This window comes from Pipistrellus hanaki (genome assembly GCF_964339955.1).
Source record: "Pipistrellus hanaki genome assembly, chromosome: 16".
NCBI lineage: Eukaryota > Metazoa > Chordata > Mammalia > Chiroptera > Vespertilionidae > Pipistrellus > Pipistrellus hanaki.
In genome coordinates this window covers 16,451,044-16,469,810 of record NC_140518.1, presented here as the reverse complement: position 1 = coordinate 16,469,810, position 18,767 = coordinate 16,451,044, and the positions used below count along the sequence as shown (strand labels likewise).

Here is an 18,767-nt window from a genome sequence, read left to right as displayed (position 1 = left end):
AATGTGTTTTTAAAACCCTGACTTAAATGATATCTTCAGATTATCACACATTCTCATCTAGGCTCTCTTAGTTTCTATTAGAACATTCCTATAATGACATCTTGAAGTGCTTTTTTGCAAGATACAGTCTAGATAAACACAGAAGCTTTCTAAAAACAATCAAGGTTTCCCTGGTGATTTATAATAGCTTTAAGGTGATCTGAAATTGTGTCATGTTTCTAGTTTTATTAAAATATGGCAAATGCAAATAATCTGAAAATATTATGCTAAGGAAAAGAAGATCATTAAGATCTTCCATTAAGAAGGTCAATATTATTTTATATCACAGGTTCTGAGACATATACTCCAAAATGTATTGTTCCAATAAATAATTTAGAAATATATAGCCACTTTAGGATCAACTGTCTATATTGATATGATTAACTTGCTCATGAATGAATGTCAGCTGCCCTTTGGCTATAGAAACAATGGTGGCCGAAACCCATTTGGCTCAGTGGATAGAGCGCCTGCCTGCGGACTCAAGGATCCTAGGTTCGATTCTGGTCAAGGGCATGTACCTTGGTTTCGGGCACATCCCCAGTAGGGTGTGTTCAGGAGGCAGCTGATCGATGATTCTCTCATCGATGTTTCTGGCTCTCTCTCCCTCTCTCTTCCTCTCTGTAGAAAATCAATTAAATAATAATAATAATAATAATATATATATATATATATATATATATATATATATATATATATTAAAAAAAAGAAAAGAAAGAAAGCAATGGTGTTGTTGAAGAACTCAAGTGAAATTTGTAGCCAAAGAGCCCTGGGTTTGATTCAGCTCTGCCACTGACTGACTGCATGCCTTCGGCAAATCCTGTGAGCCTCCATTTCCCTATCTGGAAAATGAAAATAATAGCATGCGCCTTGGAGGATGGCGGCAAGGATGACATGAGCTAATTAATACAGAGGTCCTGGCACACTGGATGTCCCACTAATGTTGGCCCTCTGTGTTTTCCCTTCCTCCGGCAAAGCAAAGCCTTGCTTGCTAAGCAAACGCCCTCGTAGACAATTATATCATTTTAATTAAATGCTTACACACTAAAAAAAGTGGCTTCACCATTTACTAAATTCTCTCCTCTGCATGCTAAATTATAATCTTAGCTAAACTGCTTCAAAAAATATCTAATGAGAACCTTATTTTAACAATTAAAAGTAATGAGGAAATAGAGCATAATCCATTCTTAAGCTTGTTAATATAATTGAGGGCTTCCTTTCTACACCCAAATGCATACTGGTTTCTACAACCAAGGTAAGCAGTTATGAGCTATATTTTAGGATTGAGATGTCACTGAAAAAAATCACATAAAGACAGAAGGACATACTAATCACATCTGCCACTAAGCCAATACGAGCAGCTACCTCGATCAAATAACAGAAGCACGGATCAAAAACATTTTGTCAAATTGGAAATCAGCAGATGCTACTCATCGCATTTACATTTAAAAGTCCTGGGGTAATGCTTGCTGTTGCTATGAGGCTGCTGTTTTTTGAAGATTTTATACACATTGGAAAAAGAGACTTAGCAGTGCCAGCAGATCTCCTGGATAAGACCTGACCACCGATGCTGATGATGCTAGAGCATCACCAGAGCATAAGATACGGAAGTAAGTCCCGTGTTTTCCCTACTGGCCCTCCAATATCTGGGGTCAAATCCCACCCAGGCCTGTCTTTGTATGGCCCACAAGTTACAAATGGCTTTGCATTTTTAAGAGGTTGAAATAAATCAAAATTAGAATAATATTTTGTGACATGTGAAAATTATAAAGATTTCCAATTTCAGTGTCCATAAATTTAAAAAATGTATAAGCCTCACCTGAGGATATATGTTTTATTGATTTTTAGAGAAAGAAGAAGGGATAGAGAGAGAAATGTGGATGTAAGAGAGAAAAATCAATCAGCTGCCTCCCAAACATACCCCATTCAGGAATCGAACCCAGAACCCAGGCATGTGCCCTGACCAGGAATGAAACGGAACGATACCCACCCAACTGAACCACACTGTCCAGGGTTGGTCAATGTTTTTAAAGGGCAGTATCAAAGGAGGACCACTGGAATGAGGAGGGAGTCTGGAAACCATTTCCTAAAGTGAATAGTTGGGGGAATTCTGAATATTAAATCATAGAAGATAAAACCAAAGGATGACATGTCTTTAAATATTTAAAGACTCAGCATATGGAAATGGTTGTGTCACTCCAGAGGGGAAAGAGAGGAGCGATCGTGAAAGGTCTAGGGAGGCAGACATCAACGAAGCATAAGAAAGTGTCTTCTAAACGAAGAGGGCAATCAGAGAGGAGGTCAGACCTCAAAAGAGCGAGCACCCTCCCATGCTGGTGCTTAAGCTGAATGGCAAGATGATTGCTATGCAAGATTATTCCAGAAAGAATTCTGACAGGGTGTAGGAAGCTGACCTGTTTTAACTCTTGGATTCTTCCCATGATTTTATCTAAAAAGAAAGAAAATGATCATAAATAAGTAGAAGTTTAATGACAGGTCAGTAGAAAACAATTTCTACTACCACATTCACTAAGGATTATACATACAGAGAAATACAAAAATATGTATATATGGGTATGTATCTATATGAATGTGTACATGGCACATTAAAAAAAAAAAAAGCCTTCCATTTAAATCAGCTATAAAAAGAATCACAGTAAGAAAAGAATGGTTATTTTTAGGAAGAGGCTCCAATTACATAAAATAGGGAAAACACATCCACTGCTAAATAAAATGAGCTAAAGTCTTTCCCCGTGTTACTGCAGGAAATCGGCATGGCACTGCTTAAAAGAAGGGGAAAGTCTATATATATAATAAGAGAAGGAGAGGACAGGGTTAAAAAAAAAAAAAAAAAAAAAAAGCGGGCACAGCTGCATGATTTACTTGCACTGGACTTCTCTGCAAAAGAGTTTTATGAACATCGCCACCTGTTAAGCTGTTATTTTGGCCTATCTATTTTCAATGTCAATCTTGACACTCAAGCAAGAGACACACCACCATAGCAACATAAACATCACAGTGATGGAAAAGAAAATTTTAAGAAGCAACTCATAGCTCCTGCAGGACTGGAAATAAATTAATTCATGTTTTACTACTCTGCAAACTCAGATCCTCTGGGTACCTATCTCAGAATTCTTCCCATGGGCCATGTGGAAAGTAGACACTCCAAGTGTACTAGACGGTCCCCCTAAAAATAAAGGGGTTTAAAAGCGTGAGACAATGATCATTTTGTACATAGCTCAGGGAAAGCATGTTTACTAGGTATTCATGCAGTACCCACAGATGGGCAATTATCATCACCCCTTATACATGTAGGCTCCATATCTCATGTGATCAGTCTTTGATGGAGTCAAAAAGAGAAGTAGTTGACAGTTGGAAAAACCAAGGCACAGGAAGATTGAGTCTTCCTAAAACAATTCATGGATTATCACACAGCAAAGATTCAGTAGTTCTTCAAGCCCATGCTCATGCTCGCTATACTGCACCAGCCCACACCAGAAAATCCAGGCACTTTGACTCAAGGTGATAAAATGCAAAGTGTTTAATTAAATGAAAGGGTAGAGGGAAAAATGAGAGAAAAATAACGTTTGGAAGTAATTATACTTCTTTTTTTAAAATAATATTTTATTGATTTTAGAGAGGAAGGAAGGGGGTGGAGAGAGAGAGAAACATCAATGATGAGAGAGAATCATTGATCGGCTGCCTCCTGCACGCCCCCTACAGGGGATCAAACCTGCAACCCAGGCATGAGCCCTTGGCCAGAATCAAACCTGGAACCCTTCAGTCCACAGGCAGACACTCTATCCATTGCGTCAAACCAGCTAGGGCAGTAATTATACTTCTTTACAATGATGAAACTCCCCAAGGGAGCTGGGGCAATTACCAGGACTTCAAATGTGACCACTGTCAGGTTTGGCTGATTTGCAATTCAATTCAACAAGAGCAGAAAGAAAGCTGATCTTCCAGCTAGAAGATGAGACACACCCAGAGGGTGTGTCGTGCTGGGGAGGCACGGGGAGGTGGCATGCTATCAGGAGTCTGCATGGGGTGAGCGGGTTCCATCCCAGGGCAGATCTGAGCCCAGAGGTCAGCAACACACGCCTGGACTCCAATCCAACCCCACTATTCGCTGCCTCTTTTTTGACTTTGTTCTGAATTTTTCTCAGTCTGAGCGGCTTATAAGGTCCTTGGCAGCAGCTCCTCCAGGTCCGCAGAAGGGACTGTCCAAAGGCCAGAACACTCAGGGTGGCATTCCGCAGATGACAAATAGATGACTCTATGATGAACCTTCAGTGATGCCAGGGATCTGGCTGCTTTTGACCTAAGAACCAGTTCTGAATCTCTTTGAAAAATTAGACTGTTTCTGACAGACACAAGCAACTTTTTTTTTTTTTCTTCCAAAAAAGAAACAACTCCTGGGGCCGTTGTGGGCAAAAGGCTGAGCACCTACGTAAATAATGGCTAATTTTAAATGCACTTGACCTTTTGGGAAGTGTTTTTCTTGAAAAGGCTTAAGGGAATTATTCCATTTGAACAACTAATAGCCTAATTACTATATTTTTTAAAAAACAACCACCGAGCTCCTTTTCAGCTGGATCTTGGCAAGAAATCGCTGAAGCACACCCATATCTGCAGCCCCACACGTCACATTGCTGAAAGATGCAATTACGCTCGGCGGTGTCCAAGTTCCCATCAGGCACAATCCAAAAGAAGTGAACTATTGAATCCCGAATCTAAAGGTTTTTCATTTTGGACACAGTGCCTCTTAATGAGCAGCAAAAACATAATATAAAAAAAAAATGAGCGTTCATCATGGCCTTGGCCTTCAGTAGTCCAGAGTGTGGGTCTCCCACACACTCGGTACAGTCTGTACCCTACTGATTGAATGTAATTCCAGTGACCCTACTCTCTGCACTTAAAGGGGGGGGGGGATTCAATAACCATATTTCATATCTTTAAACCTGTCTCACCGAGCAAAAGAACCATCCATTTTCACAGCATTTTTAAAATATTGATAAACCACTTTTATCCACTGCATCACTTTTATGGAGGCTGAATGACCAGAATGATGGATATGTGTGAAAAGATATTAAGGGGCTGCATTAGTCTTTTCATCCTGAGCAGCAGCAGCAGCATAATTTCAGATCACAGCAAACTCAGCAAAAGGTTCCTCATAGAGAACTATGTCACCCGTAAGGAACTGACACATTCCAGAAGACTTGCCCCTGTTTTCAGAACTACCTGTCCATACAAGCCGGTGATTACGTCTTGTTTTCTCAAACATCTATCCAGTGTTGTTCCTGTTTTGTTTGATGGCTAATGACTGGATTAACAAGGGTTTTGTTTTCTATGACTCTGTATTACAAGTGTCTAGTATTTCAGGTGCTAAATACATCTGTCAGGTAGCCCAGACACACCGGAAAATGCTCTCAGACTGAATTGAAACTCAGGACTAACATGTTTCTAGATCCCACTATTTTCTTGGGTAGAGCATGGAACAAACTTCTTGAGAGTGGCAGGACCATCATCCCATAAAATCGAATGAAATCCAGGTTGTCAGGTAATGAGTTGAAAACTCTATCTATAGACATCACTACGAAAATTGGACAAGAATGAAAACGTAACAAAGTTAAAATAATATTAAGCCATCATACTGACTTAAATTATTTTATTCTAAGTTAAAGGTTTATAAAATCCTGAAAGAATAAAATGAAATAAGATTTTAGCTCTGGCTGGGTGGCTCAATTGGTTGGGGTGTTATCCCATACACCAAAAGGTTGTGAGTTGGATCCCCAGTCAGGGCACGTACAGGAGGCAACCAATCAATGTTTCTCTCTCACATAGATGTTCCTCTCTCTCTCTCTTCCTTCCTCTCCCTATAAAACTAAACTAAAATGAAATGAAATGAAATAAAATAAAATAAAATAAAATAAAATAAAATAAAATAAAAACATTTCGGTTGAGAATTTTAAAAAAAAGATTCCTTAAAAAACTAACATTTAACTACACTTCCTTATTCAGAAAAAGGATCCAATTAATAACTATTTCTGCCTGGGATAGGAATAAAGCATTATCAGTAATCAAATATTCTGCCTTCTAGGTTAATAGAAGAACACTTGTCAGTGCCAACCTTGTTTGTTTGAAATGCTTCTAAAATGCCAGGTACTTTTTCCTATCTTAGTAACTGTTCTAAACAAAAATGTACTTTTCTGTTAAATGACAAGATAGTATTAGGTACCCCAAATTTAAATTTTCAAGCACTTCAGTTGTTGCTGCAAATGTATAGGTCATTATCTGAGTCATCAATGCCATCCAAAACATGGGTATGGGTCCATCTTATCATATTCTGCCTTTGAAAGAAAGCAGAACTCAGGAAAAATTATAGTTAGTTTCCATAAATTTAACTTCTATCGGCTTTATTTCAGGAAATGGTATATGAGTTTAATGATAAATAGAAAGGGGATTTTAAAAAGAAAAACTGACCAGCTACATTGTCATAGAGACAAAGTAAAATGGCAGTTGCTAGGGGTTGGAGGGAGGCAGAATGGGGAATTATTACTTAATGGGCACAAAGTTCCACTTTTACAAGACGACTTCTGAAGATGGATGCTGGTGATGGCTGCCCCAACAGTGTGAATGTAACTGAACACTATACTTAAAAGTGGTTAAAGTGGCAAATGTTATGTAAAATGTATTTTACCACAATTTTTTTTAAAGTATTGTTTTTTTTAAAAAAACACACAGAATATGCACATCCAACCTATTATGTGTGATCCCGTCAAATAGCTCATTTTAGGTAGTTACATGTTTTTTTCAAAGAGCAAAACATCTCGAATTGCCCTAACCGGTTTGGCTCAGTGGATGGAGTGTCGGCCTGCGGACTGAGGGGGTCTCAGGTTCAATTCTGGTCAAGGGTATGTACCTTGATTGCGGGCACATCCCTGGTGGAGGGTGTGCAGGAGGCAGCTAATCAGTGTTTCTCTCTCATCAATATTTCTGACTCTCTTTCCTTCTCCCTATATTTTTTTAAATCTCTGAATCTCCACTGTTGAATGAAAGGCGAGTTTGTTTGGGTTTTTCATTGCTTTAAAATTCTCGATACTGGTAAATGTCTTTGAGGCTAATATTTTTTTTAATATGGAACGGTTCACGAATTTGCATGTCATCATCACTGCACAGGGGGCATGCTAATCTTCTCTGTATCGTTCTGATTTTATTGATAGTATATGTGCTGCTGAAATGAGCACGAGGCTAATTTTTAATTTGGAAAAAGAAAAAGTTCCATTTTCAAAAGAAATAATTGTATCAAGTTAAAATTTTTTATGCAAGTCCACATGAGGTGTTAATTTGTGCATGGGCTTAGGAAACTGGCTCTGGACGAAATGCTAACGAAGATGAGCCATCTCCACAGGGAGGGCAAATAAATATAGGGGTGGGCAAAAGCAGGTTCAAGTGTGAATAGTACATTTTGGTCATTTTTCATGCCTCCACTTTGCTTACCTCCACAGGAAGTTTTAAGTTTTTGACTAAATGTGCCAAAAAATATGGTGTCGCTTTGTCTGTTCCCATCATTATTTTTAGACACTGAGTTTGAGAAAGCTCACAGGAGCTCATCAGTGAACATCTCTGTTGCTGATGTCTATAAAAGCCAAAGGTTTTCACTGCCATTAAAAGGAATAATTTTCAAAATTGTAGAGGTGGTTCTCTTTTTAGAGCATGAACTACAAGTTATTTTCAAAGGAGTATGATTCATTTATCAACGTTAAGCAGAGGAATGTCACTTGGTTTAGTACTTGGATAAAATTTATCATTCAATGGATAAAATTTGTGGACCACTCTCTCAGTTTAACTGGAATACAAGAACTGCCTTCCTCCAACTATTTTCTTTGATAATCCTGAACAAGTTATTTAATCTTTAATAAATCACCACGAGTGCTCCTTCCAGCTTTAGGATTTTAAAGAAGGTAAAACTGGGTAGAACAAAGAGCATTCCTATGGAGAAGGACCACCTCGGTGGGAATCCAAGTCTACCGCTGACCAGGCAAGCAAGCACCCCTAGTCCACATTTGTAAAATGGGATGATAATATCTCACTCATAGGACCATTCTGAGGACTAAGAGAAATAACACAACAAGTGTAATTTCTCTCTTTCCCTCCTCTACACGTGAAATGTGGCTGCTATTAGTCCAAGCATATAAAATAGAAATAAAAATTTAAAACACTTTCCAAACAGTATTTCACAGAATGCAATGCTGAGGCATTTAGTGCTGACTATTTTATTATGTGCATAAAAGCAAGGTTGCTACAAGGCCACACTCAACCAGACGTTTTGACACAGATCTAGCTCCTCAGACAGTCATGGCAAGTAACTTTCACAATTTATGTGAGACATGAAAACAGAGATGGCTCAGATAAGCAAAATGAGTAGTGGAACCCTTGGCTTTTGAAGCACTATTCAGTTTTTCCACAATACTTTCTGGAAGTGTGGGTCCAATACTCATCAACAGGTCTGTATAAACTGGCTACACATATTGGAAACTTTTTGGCCAGAGAATCAAGAGATAAGTGACACTTTGCCATTTTAAAAATAAATAAGTAAATCCCACTACAGTGTTTAAAACAGACAGACATAGTGCACAGCTTTGGGGAAATACAAGCTAGCAAAGAAGACCCAGTGCACTTCAAGGTTTCAACAACTTCTTTATACAGCAGCGCCCCACCCCCTCCCCACAGTTTTATTTTCTGCGGTTTCAGTTACCTGTGGTCAGCCAGGGTCTGAAAATACTGAGTGGAAAATTTCAGTAATAAGCATTGCGTCTTTTTAGTTGTGTGCCATTCTGGGTAATGTGATGAGATCTGGCAGGGCCTTGCTCTGTCCCACCAGGGACATGAATCATCCCTTTGTCCAGCGTATCCACACTGTATATGCAACCCACCTACTAGTCACTGAGTAGCCAACTCATTTATCAGATTGACTACCGTAGGCTGAGTTCTTGTGTTAATTAAGACTTATTTTACTTAATAATGATCCCAAAGCCATTCATATAACTTCTATTACATTTAGTGTTATAATTGTTCTATTTTTATTATTAATTATTGATGTTCATCTCTTACTGTGCCTAATTTACATGTTAAACTTTATCATAGGTAAATATGTGTAGATAAAAACATAGTGTATATGGAGTTTTTGGTACTATCTGTGGTCCCAGGCATCAACTAGGGGCCTTGGAACACATCCTGAGGATAAGCCAGGACTACTATATTAGCATCCAAGTTAGTGGTGAATTCTCATTTTTCTTTTAAATATATTGATTGGTAATTTTTCATATAAAAAATAACCCAAAAAACTATTGCTCAGAAAACACCTTAATATAGCAAATATAATCAGACCTGAAAGTGTGTGTGTGTGTGTGTGTGTGTGTGTGTGAAAGAGAGAGAAAGAGAGAGAGAGAGAGAAAGAGAGAGAGAGAGAGAGAGAGAGAGAGAGAGAGAATGACATGAGACAGGGATGCAATCTTTGGAGATTAGCTGCTCAAATTAGATGCTTAAACAACATGACTATAGGTTTTCATCACATTACATGTGTTTGGCCAATCTTCTCTAGGTGATTCATTCTGGGAAAATAACAACACCCTAAAGATCAGCAGACATAATTCTACTGGAATTAAAGGATGATGAGGTGTTTCTTTTTGCTCAAGAGCAACAGGAATTCTAGAAGGTCATGTTTCAACGAATGGAGGGGGGGAAAAAAGAAAAGAAGGGAAGAGTCATTGAATAAATTTGCTCAAGAACTTACGTTAGCTACTTGTTCAGATACATGAGTTGGCTTCCACTAAAGTCTATAATGAAGTTTTAAGAGCAGGCCCCTTTTGTCAGATTGCTGGGAAATGAAGGAATGAGTCACTTGAACACTTGATGACAAAATCTTGGTGAGCTCTGGCTTTCTGTTTCTAAGTCAACAAACATCACTGTACAATGTTGCACAGGCATCAGCCAGGAAGTGGTGGGTGACCCCAGACTCCTTCCTCTGTCGCTCCTTCCGCAGCCACCACAGTGGGTCCTGTGCAGTGGGGGTTCTCTTCTAGTGATCTGCCATCCTGGGAGATATGCCCAGCCTAACAGGGCAGGGTTTTGCCATCCTAGACCAAGTCTATTGAGACATAGTTTAAATAACTAGGTAGCCTCCATGACGGGAGGTCTTTAGGCAAAGGATTCAACTCCCCCATAGAACCATCTCCTCCTCAGAAATGTGTATTCTAGGATTTATTCTCCTAACACATTACTTCCCATTCAATGAGTATAAAAAGCACTTGGAAATGCACTTGGAGCCATACCCAGAAAGGTCCTCAGCTGGAGACCTTCATGATGGCCACCAGCCTCTGTCCCCTTGACGGTAGGGCTGGGGCTGGGGGCTCAGAGGGTTGCGACATGTGTCAGTGAGCCCTGCAGTTGGCCTTACGGCAACTATTCAAGCTGTGATTACTTTTTTCCCCCTTAAGGATGAAGTTCTGACCTGAATTGTGGTCATTCTGATCCAATCTGGCAGATTTTCCCCCCTCACAGCTGCGTAAGAGAACCTCATTTGGAAAGCTAGACTCAGGACAACCACAGCCATGTCCTTGAGGACAGGGACCGTGACTTTCCATTGTTCGTGACTTTCCATTGTACTCCTAATTCAAATTCCACACTTCTGTCAACGGCTCTCTCTCTGAACACAGATGTCTATTCTGCTGGGAAAAATCCAGAGGCACCTCTTAAAAAAACAACAACAAAACAGCTTTAGCCCAGCCCAGCTAGCATGGTTGAGCGTTGACCTATGAACCAGGAAGTCATGGTTCAATTCCTGGTCAGGGCATATACAGGGTTGCGGGCTCAATCCCCAGTGTGGGGCATGTAGGAGGTGGCTGATCAATGATTCTCTCTCATCACTGATGTTTCTATCTCTCCCTTCCTCTCTGAAATAAAATTAAAAACAAAAACAAAACAACTTTATTGAGATGTATTTTATATCCCAACTCAATGGGTTTTAATCTATTTACAGAGTTGTGCAACCATCACCATAATCTACTTTATAATGGTAATGAAACTTCTCCAATGGCCTGTGGACTATAAGCTCTAGGATGACAAACAAGTAAGAAATAAATAAACAAGTACTGCTTATGATAGAAAGAAGTGCAGAGACAAAGAATAATGCGGGGGGGGGGGGGGGGGGCGGGAATAATGGAAAAATTATTTTAGATGGAGCCATCAGGAAAGACGTCCCTGAGGAGGCGGCATTGCCACTTACATACCCACACGTTTTCTGTAAACTTTCAAGTGTTGTTGTTTTTTAAGACTATTTTATTGATTTTCAGAGAGAGAAACATCAATGTGAGAGCACAACATGGACCAAATGCCACGCCCCCTACCAGGGATTGAGTTGCAACACAGAATGCCCTGACCAGGATTCAACCTGGCAACCTTGTAGTGCATGGGATAACACCCAACCAACAAATCCACACCAGCCAGGGCTAAACTTTCAAGTTTTCACACATGACGGCAGCAGGGGCTGGGAGCCTGAGAGTGGTCGGCTGCAGGGCCATCATATGGCTCTATTTCCATTGGGTTCCATATAAATGGCGCCCAAAGGTGTGCACACCTGAGATTCTGTTTGTTTATATGTATATGAATTGTAAGTTCCTGTAGGTTGGAGGATGTGTGGTCTGAAAAATCAAGCTTCTGAGATAATTTTTTTTTTCAAACAACTTTACATTTTCCAGATATTATTTGTTTTCGTGTTTTAATACTTGGAATTCATCTGCCATGTGGCCCACAAAAAAAATCCCCACTGGGGAATACCACAAAATTCCTGACTTCAAGCATGAGCCAGGCAGGCTAGGCAGTTAGCAGACTGCAATCTGAAATTCTCTTTCTCTCTCCCAGTGGGCTGAATTTGCTCAAGATATGTAAAACCTTCCTGACTTCTTACTACATACAACTCAGCTGATTTCCATACCGTATCTGTCTTTTTCCCTGAACAGAGGCAGAGTGTTTGCTGGTTTTCCAAAAGGTTTTCAGAGTTATGTGGCCATACAGACCTCCAAGCAACAGAAAGCAGGCGCCCTCACTCAGGTGGCTAAAGCAATGAACCTCAACGGACTTTTCCAGTAATCACTGCCCCTGCAAAACACATTTACTGTCTGTCACTGTGCACACACTTTTAAATTTAAAACAACTCTGTGACCCCTATACACACACACTCACACACACACTTTCCTAAATGACACCTTTCAGAGGTTGGAAGCTGAAAACATCGTTTTTAAAAACTGCTTACAAGAAAAAAAAAAATAGTATTCTCCATTCACCTGAAATGAGAGCCTTTCTGAAATGAAGATGCTTGCTTTTCTCTGAATATCAATAATACTCAATTAACCAGACAGGGTTTCTAAATTGATTTCTAAGAGCTATAGGGATTCACTCGATGCCTTTTTAAATGAAAAGCAAAAATTAATTACCACCTCTTTTAACGAGGGTTTTGTTAACAGCAGCGTGCATTATTTTCAGGGCCCAGAATCTGTTTCACGTGAAGGGCATTCACACTCAAATCACAGGGAAAATGCAGGGCCCTTCACACACAAAGTCCATTTCACTGGCCATTTCACTGGCCGGCCAGGAGGGTGGCAGCTGCTCTTATTGTCTGCTCCATTAGTGGTGAAAGGTTTGCACTTATCTATTAACCCGCTCCTCTCCCCAGGTACCCCTCAGGGCCACAAAGGGAGCTTTGCAAGATAGCTGGGCAGCAGGAGGGGCATTGTTCTCTGGCTGTGGAACAAGCAAGAGAAGCTGCCAGGATGGCCCAGAAATCAAACTCATGACCCTGGCATTGGTTCCTCCCGATAATCTAAGGCGGATGGGTATCACAATTGTACTCATTTTTTGTTGTTGTTGTCATTTAGTTTTTTAGTTTTTTGTTTTTCTTCTTTTTTTTGTTTCTGCTTTTCTTCTTAAAAATTAATAACGCTCATTCTTAAAAAACATTTGCAAAATTACAATTATGAGGAATCTTGGGAAGGTCTGTAAGATTAACCCAAGGAGCCTTTATACTTATGGGTATCACTTTGTACCAAAAACAAACTGTCAATGCCGATGGCAAGCTTAAAAAATCTTTCCTTAAAAAATTCCTGCCCCAAAGCCCACAAAATATTTTATTGACCCTGGCATTTCGGCACCTCCATTTAGGTCATTCCAGAGATGGCACCATCCTGCTCCCAAATCTGTTCTCAGAAAAGTCTCTGGGGCCCTGGGGCGCCTGGATAAAGTGCACTGGCTCCCTGCCAGGGCGAAGAACAAGATAATATTCTGTATTTTTAAAAGTTGTTTTTCTTGTTCCTTTTTTTTTTCTTCCTTTCTTAGAAGGAAGAAGAATGTTCCTACCTTTCATTGTGCACCAAATCCCTAAAGACCACAAGTAAATCACTAAAAGTACACATATTAATGTTAATGCAATCAGAACAGGAACTGTTAAACACCAGAGCAAGCAATGAAAACGAAAGGATTCCTGCCTGAGATTTTATTAGGATGTGCTCAGCTCTAGAAAAATACTTATCTTGCTGCTAAGCACCTGTCAGGGAGGGGTGATCTTCAGACTGTGCCCCAAATATCATGAAGATGACATTTGGAATTAGGATGCTGGGACCAGTGGAAGCACCCAAGGGCTTTCTTGGGGAGGGAGGGGTCTTAAACGCCACCATCATCTCCATGGAGCCACATATCCAAAAGCCACCCCAAATAAGCATACAATCTAAGGAAAACCAGGGGGCTTGTTATACAAAAGTAGCTCTAGCCGAAACCGATTTGGCTCAGTGGTGGAGCCTCGGTCTGCGGACTGAAAGGTCCCAGGTTCGATTCCAGTCAAGGGCATGTACCTTGGTTGCGGGTACGTCCCCGGTGGGGGGTGTGCAGGAGGCAACTGGTCGATGTTTCTCTCTCATCGACGTTTCTAGCTCTCTAGCTCTCTTCCTTCCTCTCTGTAAAAAATCAATAAAATATATTAAAAAAAAAAAAAAAAGTAGCTCTAAAAATGGTGCTCCCCTGGCCACCCTCTGGGCAGCTGGCCACCCTTAAATATCCCCTAAGTACACATCCATGGTCAAAGCCTTTAACCCACCTCCAACTAAACACTATACCTGTTTTGCATATCATGCTTAGAAATAATATTTCCTTCCAACAAGGAAGCCCAGAGGGGAGAAATGGCAGAACCTCTATCCTACAGTAAAACAGTTTCGCACCAGAAATGAGAAGCCCTGGGTTTTGGCCTAGACCCTGCCCTTAGCTATGAGCTGGGCAGCTAACTAAACCTTCTACAACTCTATTCTCTACGAAGCAAAATGGTTCAACTATAGGTCATCTCTAATAGCCCTTCCAAATTTAAAATTCCACAATCTACACTGCCAACTGTTTCAAATGAAAACACTGACAACTACCTCTTTATGACCAACTGTCAGCTCCCAAGGTCCTTTGCTAAGCAGAACTTTCCCAAGGGCTGATATTTAGTTCAGAGACAATGACATGGAACATAAATGAGGAGACTCTCCCAATGACTTTTTTAATTAAAATCAATCCACGGGGTGTTACTTCTTATAATTCATTATTCTGAAATTAATGTCTAAATCAGAACAAAACACCAACACTCTGTCTAGACTGGAGTTCAGCCTTCTTCTCTTTATCTCCCAGAGCGGCTCTTCTTTCCTGGAACTATGGGACATTTTATAAGGCCAGAGAAATATAGTAGAAACAGTACGCTCTTGAACAATTCTCTCTTGAATTTTCACTTTTTCATTTAGTTGGTAGTTGCTGGCTTTTTCTGTTTTCAAGAAAAGTGTTTTTGCTTTTGCTGGAGTAAATATGAGTGACAGGCAGAGAGCGGAATAAGGAAAAACAAACAATGTGTTTGCTTAACGTGGCTCTGGTTCTGGCTTGGCTGTTAACTAGTTGTGCGCCCTGGTGTACATTACTAAATCATTCTGAGTCTCAGTTTACTCATCTGCAAAATGTAGATAACAACACATCAGTCCCCTTTACTCTCCCCTCCCCTCCCCTCAGTAAGGAGTTAAATGGATACTGGGGGGGAGGAGAGGGGGGGGACACAGACACAGTGTTGGTTCTAGAAAATGCCTCTCTAAGACAAAGCATTTGCCTCATTTTAGAAAACATGGACACTGCTACTAATGAACTGTGGTGGTTAAACAGAGAAATAAGTCCCAGAAGTTCTAAAGATCCATGAATCTGGCCTAAAGCAATTCAAGAGTTGAAACAAAAGTGAGGTAAGTTCTAAAGGTCTCTCTAAACGGATGATAACTGTCCTCTTTGAAGACATTAAGTTGCTGCCCAATAGTCAGTGTTCAGGTTGGTGGGGCATAGTGCAAAGGGGAATCATGGTAACTGTGGGGTTTGCTACCAGTCAAGCTCTAGGGGTCTGATCTCTGACAAGATGGACCTGGCCTTCCCATCCATCAACTGTTTTGGTGCGCCGGAATCCTTAGTTGGAAACCTCTATCAATCTAAAATGTCCCTCTGCTTCTCTACTTCAAATATGACCTTACAGAAACTGAATCATGCTTTAGTCCAAATGAGTTATATATTAATTAAGTTATAATTATACATGGTGTTACAAGTAGAATCTGATTTCATTTTCCAATTAAGGAAGGAAGGGCCTCCATCTAGACTCTCAAATGTGATTTCCTTATAGGGAGGTGCTGGGTATTTAAGTCCAAAAAACAAACAGTGGGGAAAGGAGCTGTGTCTGCCTGTTCAAGAAAGCCTGAGAAGGAACCAACCAGAATAAAGAGATTTTGCAGGTAATAGAGAAGATTCTAGAACTGGTTATCTTCTTGACTATCATCTAAATTGGGGGGTGGGGGGCGGGTATTTCATGCAGGACTAACATGGCCCCTAGAGTCCAAATTCTGATCAATAAATAACGTCATCAGGAGGAGATCTTGTAGAAGTAAACACCTCCCAAGCTGAACCTCCAGCTCCCGCTGCCCGCCCATGGGCTGAGATCTCACCTTTTCTGGAAACACTGGAGTTTCATTCGTTTGCCTCCCTCCCTCTCCAGAGAACTAAGTGTTGCTTCACCACTTTATTTACACAGTCAGGATGCGCGCCCCAGAACTGCCCACATGGTCTCCATCCTTCAAGATCTTGCTCAAATGCTCTCTCCTCAAATACCAACCAACTGCAAACGTTCCACTGATCATTGGGGTGAGGGCTGATCTCTCTCTCTCTCTCTCTCTCTCTCTCTCTCTCTCTCTCTCTCTCTCTCTCTCTCTCAGCAGCTTCCCCAGGATGCGTTTTGTAAACTCAGAGCTGCTTGGATCTTGCAGAGTAAGTGGGTCTTCCCTTCACACTTGCTCTAGACGACAAATGAAGGCAGGCCCTTGGGAACACGGCCACGTTTGGGGTTATCTTTTTCTCTTCCAACGTAAACTAGTCCCTTCCACAAAACAGCGGCTCAATAACTCTTGATAGACATAGATTAAGGGCACTACGTTCAAATATAAATACGGTTGGGGCCGCAGATTTCCTTGGTGTTGCCATACCAAACCACACCAGTGAGTTTCAAATTGCCTTGACAGGCTTCACGCTCCCTCGCTGTCCCCAGGGCAGGCGCTAAGCAACTGTGAGATCACCAAGAAGGTCGGGAGCAGAGGGAGAAGGGGAAACTGGTGCCTGAATAATTCTGAGTCATCATTTCCTGACTGTGAACCTGAGCAGAGGGGACGACGACCCCCGCCGCCCACCCGCACGGCCGGGACCCAACCCGGGCCGGACGCGCACCCGCGTGCTGGAGCGCCCCCCGGTGGCCGTGCCGCGGCGCCCGCCACGCGCGGCTCGCCCGCCCGCAGACCACGCTGCCCGCGGCTCCAGAAACAGGAGACGCAGAAAGTTTCCGAGCCAGGCGGTTGGCGAAAGGTCGAAGCCGGGTCAAGGAGCCTGGTGGCGAGGGCGTGGCGGGAGCTGCGCCCGGGCGGGCGGCCACCGCAACATGCCTGGACCCCCACCTTCCACGGGCTCCGAGGTGTCCCCCAGCAGGGCTTGGGGCCTCCAGACTCAGAGTGTGAAGGGCCTCTTCCCGAACCTGGCCCTTCCAGCAAAGGGCGGAGGGGAGCCCGAGCCCATGCCAGAACGGGATGACCCCCCCCACCACCACCAAACACACCCAGTTTACCAGCGCGCGCGTGGGGCTGTTGGGTGTGCTTTATTCATTTTCTTCATTGGAGAAAGGGGGCGCACCGACTGCCTTCGGCGCATTCTGATCCCCAGGAACGTGGACCGAGGTGCCCCTGGAAGGGCCCACCTGGAGTCCACCGCCCCACCCAAGGCCGCCCTCCCCCGCCGGGGTGACGAGTGGAAACAGAATCCCCCTCCCTCCTCCCTCCCCTCCGGCCTTCTGGGTTGGGAGGTAATGTTCCACCAGGTTTCCTTGCCGCCCGTAGTGGACTCGACGGCCGGGAGGCGGCCGCGGGGTACACGGCGTCCCGGGGAGGGGGAAAGCGGGGGAGGCGGGGAGCGGGGGAGGCGGGGAGCGGGCGAGGCCAGGCCGGCGCGGCGCTTACCTCGTCCACGGTGAGCGGCATGCAGATGCGGTACTCCTTGAGCAGCATGGTCCTGCCGGCCGCGGACCACCGGGGCGGGGAGCGGGGGGCGGCCCCAATCAGCAAGGCTGCGCCCAGGCGCAGGGCAGGGAGCCCGGAGCCCCGCGCTCGGAGCCGGCGGGAGAAACAGACCCGGCGGTGCGCTCAGCTCCTGGCTTCCTCCTTTCCACCCAAGAGCATGTCAAGGTTTTGGTCCGGGTGTTCGTGGCGCCCCCGCCCCCTTCCTCGCCGAAGTCGGTTCTCCCGGAACGCGGGTGTTGCAAAGTCCCGGAGGGAGGGAGGGAGGGAGCCCCGCTGGAAACCACTGGGATCCGCAGCTCCAGGCGGTAGGAGCGGCCGTCAGATCAGGACATGCCCGGTGGCGGCGAGTGAGGGGGGGTGGAGGGGGGAGATCTCCAAAAATTAAAACGAATGCACAAAAGTCACCCGCTGGATACGCCTTGGAGACCAGGCGTGAACCTCGCAACCCCCCTGCTCCGGCCGCTCTGCCCGATGCTAATTCACCAGAAACTCATTGCAGGAATTCATCCGGAGATGCTGACTTTCCAGACAAAGGCTCGCTGGGCTCCTCTCCGCGGGCGGTAAACAAGATTTCCTGCTCTTTGGAGGGCCGGTCCCCGCGGCGCTCTGGAGCTCGCTGGGGTAGAAAAGGGAAGCCGCCGTCGCCGGGCTCAGCCGAGCGGAGGCCCCGGCTTCCTCCAACCTCGGCCCGCGCTGCAAGAGGCGGGCGGGAGCGAGCTGGCGCCTTCCGCACGCGTCCCCTCCCCCGAGCCCGGCTGCCCGAGCGCCCGCCGTGCGTGCCCGCGAGTTTGCAGCCACCTCGCCGAGCCGGAGTCCGCGCGGAGCTGCAGCGCCCGGGGCCCGGGAGGTGGGCGCGGGAGGAGCTAGCGCCGGCGGGGCTGACATCAGCAGCGGCCGCGGCGGGGAGCCCCATCCGGCCAATGGGGATATGGCAAAGAATGTGGAGGGTTTAAACAAAACAGCATGTCTCTCCCGGGCTGCTGCCAGACGACCGGGCAGCCCCGGAGCCCAGCCCCGCCGGCGCTGGGGAAGATCACAAAAGGGGCTTCCCTGGACTCCTTCACCCTTTGAATC

The 18,767-nt window shown here is 43.8% G+C and overlaps 1 protein-coding gene across 3 annotated transcripts in view; it reads right to left on the bottom strand.

Annotated features, from left to right (window-relative positions):
• The window catches only part of PITPNC1 (phosphatidylinositol transfer protein cytoplasmic 1), a 205,256-nt gene extending 186,732 nt beyond the window's left edge, over positions 1–18,524 (bottom strand). For all 3 annotated transcript variants that reach the window (XM_084864165.1, XM_084864167.1, XM_084864166.1), the window contains exon 1: positions 17,634–18,524. Coding sequence is in view for 2 of the 3 variants with exons in the window: in XM_084864167.1 (XP_084720293.1) it covers positions 17,634–17,681 (48 nt within the window). In the remaining variant the exon portion in view is untranslated. The remainder of the gene's footprint in view (positions 1–17,633) is intronic.
• Between the last annotated feature and the right edge of the window lie 243 nt (positions 18,525–18,767).